This window comes from Pteropus alecto, unplaced genomic scaffold, assembly GCF_000325575.1.
Source record: "Pteropus alecto unplaced genomic scaffold, ASM32557v1 scaffold92, whole genome shotgun sequence".
Lineage (NCBI taxonomy): Eukaryota > Metazoa > Chordata > Mammalia > Chiroptera > Pteropodidae > Pteropus > Pteropus alecto.
This window is the reverse complement of record NW_006432447.1, coordinates 1,742,911-1,749,226: the sequence shown is the minus strand read 5'-3', so window position 1 is coordinate 1,749,226 and position 6,316 is coordinate 1,742,911. Positions and strand designations below refer to the sequence as shown.

The window sequence follows — 6,316 nt, the reverse complement described above, 5'->3', positions numbered from 1 at the left end:
AATATTTGCCATTTTGTGATGGCTTATTTCATCATAATGTCTTCAAGGTTCATCCACGTTGTAGCATGTGTCAGAATTTCCCTCCTTTTTAATGCTGAATAAATATTCTATTGTATGTATATACATTTTATTTATGCATTTATCTGATGATGGACACTTGGGTTGTCACCTATTGGCTATTGCAAATAGGGCTGCTATGAACTTTGGTGTGAATTATCTGTTTGAGTCTCTGCTTTCGATTCTTTTGGGTATATACCTAGAGGTAAAATTGCTGGATCATATGGTAATTCTATGTTTAAGTTTTTGAGAACCTGCCATCCAGTTTTTTACAGCAGCTGCACCATTTTACATTCCCACCAGCCATGCACAAGGTTTCAATTTCTCCAAATCTTGGCAACACCAGGTATTTTCTGCTTTTGTTTTATTTTTATAATAGTCATCCCAATGGGTGTGAAGGCCTGGTTGTCCTTTTTTTTTTTTTTTTTTTTTTTAGGCGAGGCAACCCTTGGTTGACCTCACAGATTGCAAGGACCTTGTCAGCTTCAGCTTACAATCCATTATTTTTTTATTTTTTACACCTACAGCACCTGATCTTCCTAGGTGGTCTCCCATCCAAGTAATAACCAGGCCCGACCCTGCTTAGCTTCCGAGATCAGCCGGGATTGGGCTCATTCAGGGTAGCATGGCCATAGACTTCATTGTGATTTTGATATTCATTTCCCTAATGATTAGCACTTTTCAAGTGCTTATTGGCCATTTGTAAATCTTTGGAAAAATATCTATTTGAGTATTTTGCCCATATTTTGAATTGGGTGGTTTATCTGCATTAATTACTTTGTAATAACAGAATTAGCATTAAGAGCAAGATCCAAATGCCAAGATACAAGTTGAGTTTCAAAGCAAGGCTCTTGGGTAGGGCCTTTGGTTAGTTTCTTAAATGGGAGGCAGGGTACTACTGTATTACCACAAACTGTTGACGTTTCAGGCATTATCCAGATAAAATTCAAAATGTATGTTATACCCTTATGTCAACAAGTCATGCATTTCTTTGCAAGGTCTCCCCACCCTTCTATTATTCCTGTCTTGTAAGGTAAAAAAAAAAAAAAAAACCAAGATTAAAAAAAAAAAAAAAAAACCAGTCCTTTGTTGGTTTTTTTCCAAGCCTCCTGAATTGGTCCCTGTGAGATAGTATTGCCTACAAGGAAACTGTTAATTCGTTCTGGGGAAATATCCATTTCTACAAGCTCCTTATCTATTTTCAGTGGTAGCTCTACTTATCACCTGTGTATCGGAAGAAACTTCAACCATTATTGACTAAAAATGTTACACAGCGTAGCTGATGGGAGTGGTGGCTCAATAAAACATCAAACCTGCATTCAGGAGCAACTGACCTCATGACTCCTTCTGGGGCTCACGTGTAAGTACACATTTTGTCCTCTGGGCACATCTTAAATTCTTCCAAAATCCCCACCCCCTTTTGGGGTTGGAACTATGGCTAATATTCTCAGTTAACCAAAAGACAATTGAGATGGCGTAGAATAGAGGATGAGAGTACAGACTCTGGAGCCAGACTCCCTAGGTTTCCATTTCAGCTCGGCTATTTGCTAGGTAAGTCACCTTAATAAATCCTCTAACCTCTCTGTATCTGTTTCCTGTAAAATATTCCTCATTAGGTTCTAGAGTGGATGCATTTAAATTCACATGAAGAGCTTGCAACAACGTCTGTCACATGGTGAGAGCTGTATAAATCTGAGGCTCTTTGAGATGACTGCAATCATGGCATAAGAGTACACAGAAGGACACTTACCTGACTCTTATCAATGATGACTGCTGAGGGGTGGGATTTGGGAAGGGAAGTTGTTTTAACTCCCACCTTGTGCACCTCTGTATTGTTTGAATTTACTACTTTTTATTAAAAGCAAAGTAAGGGAAAAAGTAAATATAATGGCACTTGGCTAAGAGACTATAAAATAATCTCTCTCATTCTCCCATTAAAATACCTAAGAAGAAACAAAAATTAAAAAGAAAAAATTTTACTCAAACACTTAAAATTAATGTTGCCAATCCAAGGCTTAAAACCCACACAAATTTTCTGTATCTACAAAACCAATAGAGGCTAGGTGGGGAGAAAAATGACGTCAGTGGTCCATCTATGCTCCACTCTCCCACAAACAGCTATTAACAACTTTTGTTCAGCACATTAGCAATTAAAATTCGAGGCCAGTATAATCAGGAAATAGAGTAGCGGTCTCCTCTACTTTACAAGGAGCTTATTTGTTTGTTTTGAGGCAAGCATAGAGCTGTGGGCATCCCTTCCCCATGTTTCTTTCTAGAGTCAATAAAAACTACAACTCCCAGAAGACCCCTTGGCAGGAATGGCGGGGCTGGAGGAAGTGAAGCTGTGCCTGATACCAAAGCTTGGACTTAGATCCACCCACCCTGCCCTGACGTCACTCTGGAAAAACACCTGGAAGCTTGTTTGTATAAGGGGCAAGGGCTCAAGAAAACTTTGTGCCAGTCTTAAAAGAATCACTTGAAGATGTGCTCTAGTCAACAGGAATGAGGAAGGAAGGTTATAAAGGAGCAGCAGGATGACAGTGCAGTGGGAACCTCAGCAAGCACAACTCAACCCTGGAATCACAGTAAGAATAATGACCTCAGCAACCACATCCAAGTGGGCAGTCCCCATGATTTACCAGCCAGTATATGCAGGGAGCAAAGTCTACTTCCACGATGGCATCAGAAGGCGGTTCAAAAGGAAACAGTTACATTATGAACTGTTACTGCTCATTACAGGAATAACCGTTACCGTACATGAGAATTCTGGCTCCCTCCTTATCAGTTTCAGAAGCTTCATTATATGTAATTAATATGGCATTCACTATGTCAAAAACATGGATCTACAGCTATTGTCTTAAAAGCAATACAACTAAAATGGTTCAATCACTTTGGAAAACAGTAGAGTGGTTACTCAAGGGTTAAGCATAGAGTTATCATCTGACCCAACAATTCCACTCCAGGTATACTCCCAAGAGAATTGAAAAGCATGTCCGTGCTAAAACTTGTACACAAATATTCATGACATCATTATTCATGGTAGCCCAAAAGTGGAAACAATTCAAACAGCTATCAATTGAGAATGGATAAACAAAATGTAGTATATCTATACAGGGGAAAATTATTCAGTCATAAAAGGGAATGAAGTACTGGTACATGCTGCATGAATGAACTTTGAAAACATTATGGTTAGTAAAAGAAGCCAGACACAAAGGCCACATACTGTATGATTCTGTTTATATGAAAAGTCCAGATTACACAAATCCAAAAAGACAGAAGGTAGAGATTAGTGGCTGCCAGGGGATAGAGGAAAGGAAAATGGGAGTACTGCTAAGGAGTGTAGGATTTCTTTTTCGGTGAGAAAAATGTTCTGGAATTAGGTTATGGTGATGGTTGTACAACCATGAGAATATACTAAAACCCACTAAATTGTAGACTTTAAATAGGTGAATTTTATGCATGTGAATGATATCTCAATAAAGCTGCTGTTAAAAAGAAATAAATACCCACCAAATGTTAATGCAATGGTTTGAAGGAAGTATAGCCAGGTACCAATTTTTAATTTTTTTGTTTTTTTTCAAAATTTCCCCTCTCTAGTGAACAGCTATTACTTCACGGAACTGAAGCTCTGGAATCAGACAGACTCTGCTAGATTCAAATTCAACCTTTTTCTGGATGAACTGGATAATTTGGGGCAAGTGAACTTAATTATTTTACACCTCAGTCTCATGAAAAATTAGGGGGATAATATCACTTATCTCATAGAGTAGTTGCGAGAGTTTAATAAGAGAATGCTGTGAAGTGCTCAGTTTAGAGCCTGGCACGTTAATAAGTGCTCAAGAAATATCAACTACCATTTTTGTTATTAAGAATACGAGGCATTAAAATACTACTAATTGTTATAAGTAAGCCTTATATAGCACCGCCCTAGGTGCTTTACATATTTTAACACATTTAGTCCTTACAACTACCTTGTGAATACTCCATTTTACTGATGAGTATTTACTGCAGAGTGGGTGAACACTTGCCAGTGGTGTGCAGTCCGTACCTTCTGTAGCACTTTAGGAGAGGTAAAGAACATAGAAAAGCTGAGGCAGTCAGGGAGGACTTTATGAAGGAAGAAGCCCAGTAAGGAAAGAAAGGTGGGCCCTGGATAATAGCACATGTATGGTAAAGGGTGGTGAGGGCCTTGCAGGTAGTATGGAAGTTAGGTAGAAAGAGGTGGAAACGGTTAACATTCATTTAGTGTGGGTGATGAGTACAGATTACGTGTTATGTTATTCTCTACTTTTTTACACCTTAGGAATAATTACTAATTAACTAAGTTTTTTAATATTTAATCACCATGTTCTGGAGAAAGAAAACATTTTGTCCCTTAGTCCTTGATCTTCTTATACATACATATAAGAAACATTTGATAGTTAGAAAGAGTAAATGCTCATTTTCTCCATTCTTTCTAAAATAAACCTTAGTGTTTTAATTTTATTTGCATGTTTTAGTTACTAGGCCTTAGAGATTTTTTTCTCCTACATATCTACTTCACCCCTTGTTATAATTGCTAAATATTCCGCATTAGCAATGTTTGATGATTTCTCCATTCCCCTAAAGATGCCAATTTCTCACTACTAGAAGCATTGTTTGTAAACACTGTAGTTTGTGATTCAAATACAAGTATCCTTGTGTGAGTCCTTTCATGCGTTGTTTGACTATTGCTGTGAGGTAGATACCAAGAAGAAATGTGGTCATAAACACAATTTTTAGAAAGTGAATCAAGCAGGGGGTAAATGGGAAATCTCTGTACCTTCCTCTCAATCATGTTGCAAACCTAAAATTTGCTCTAAAAGAATTCTTTTTTTTTAGGTAATTAAGAAACTTAGCATGCTCCCGCCCTCATTCTGCTGCCTACCGGGAACCCAGACGGTTTCTCACCTAGTTGGGGAAGGAGCCTGGGGCCCGGGCGGGCCCACGAATTAGCTGCGAAGGTACAGTGACCCACTAGCCTGCCCGCACGCGCTCCGGCCCCGCCTCGCGGCCCCTTTCATTAAGAAACCCCTTAGCGATCACGTGAAAGAGGCATGTCGGCCCCGTGACGTCACGCGGCGCGGACCAATGGGCGCTTCTGTTTATGTGGCGGGGGTAGGGCATCCAAATATTCACGCCCCCGCACCCACCCGCCCACCGCGCTCGCCCTGCTCTCGGGCTTTGGCCGTGTGCGCTGAGCTGGAGCGGGAGGCGGCGCGGCTGCACGCCGCCGGGAGGGCACAGCCGGGTACCTCGTGCAGCCGCGTCTCCGCCAGCTCCCCTCGACATCCCCGGGGCGCTGTGGGGCTTCAGTCCAGGACCGAAGCCGCCGGCTGTCACGGGCGGTCGGATCTGCGTCCAGCCTCAGCTCCCGGAGGACATGCGGGAGAGAGAATGAGCCAGAGGGACACGCTGGTGCATCTGTTTGCTGGGGGGTACGGTCCAGGCGGGGCGTGCGGACTGGGGCTGAGGGGGCTGGACTGAGGCCGAAAGCCGTGGACTGGGACGCGGGGGAGAGGGGCGAAGGGGTGCGGCCCAGGCGGGGAGGAGTCGGGGGATCTCGGGCCCGCGGAGTTAGGGGTGAGGTCCAGGCGCGGGGGGCGGGGGGGTGTTGGGCCCTCGAGGATGGAGGAGGTGAGGGGGCTGAGGCCCAGGCGGGGAGAAACGTAAGGCTTTGGGCCTGCGGAGACGGAGCGAGGCCGTGGCCAGATTTGCGAGGCTGGAGTTAACGCGGGCCCCTGGGCCCAACGCGGCCTAGCGGGTACCCGAGATGCGGGCCCGCGGGAAGGAGTATGGCCGCAGCCTCTCGTAGGTTGCTTGGCCCAGGGTGCGACGGGGCGGGAAGTGCGGAGGCCGAGGACAAAATGGGCGCCAGGGCCGCCTCCTTTCCTTCTCGCCGTGCGGGCTACGGGGCCTCCTCACGTCGCTTGGGCCCCACCGCGGACTCGGGCAGCTGATTTCCGGGCCTTGCTCTGCCTAGTAGGTTCCTCGGGGGGCTTCCGGCACCAGGTAGGCTTAGGTTTTCTCCCTCCTGCAGCAGCTGTAGGTTTCTAGCTGTTGGAAAATTTCTTTCCCAAGCTTTTCTAGGTTGCGAGATGCGGTGCAAAGTGGCAATGCCATTGAGGTCAGATTCTTTTCATGAAAATGAACCCTCTGCCGCAACCCCTGCTTTTCCTTTGCTTAAAGGAGAAAGTGGGGTAGGGAGAGGTCAAATGCTTTGGCTGTAGTCAATGTATGT

The 6,316-nt window shown here is 43.9% G+C and overlaps 1 protein-coding gene and 1 pseudogene across 2 annotated transcripts in view; one reads left to right on the top strand and one right to left on the bottom strand.

The window, feature by feature from the left end:
- Positions 1-575: 575 nt before the first annotated feature.
- On the bottom strand, positions 576-694 carry LOC112475962 (annotated as a pseudogene).
- A 4,536-nt stretch (positions 695-5,230) lies between these two features.
- Positions 5,231-6,316, top strand: part of SLC25A36 (solute carrier family 25 member 36) — a 31,232-nt gene continuing 30,146 nt past the window's right edge. For both annotated transcript variants that reach the window (XR_001516468.2, XM_006907189.3), the window contains exon 1: positions 5,231-5,513. Coding sequence is in view for 1 of the 2 variants with exons in the window: in XM_006907189.3 (XP_006907251.1) it covers positions 5,473-5,513 (41 nt within the window). In the remaining variant the exon portion in view is untranslated. The remainder of the gene's footprint in view (positions 5,514-6,316) is intronic.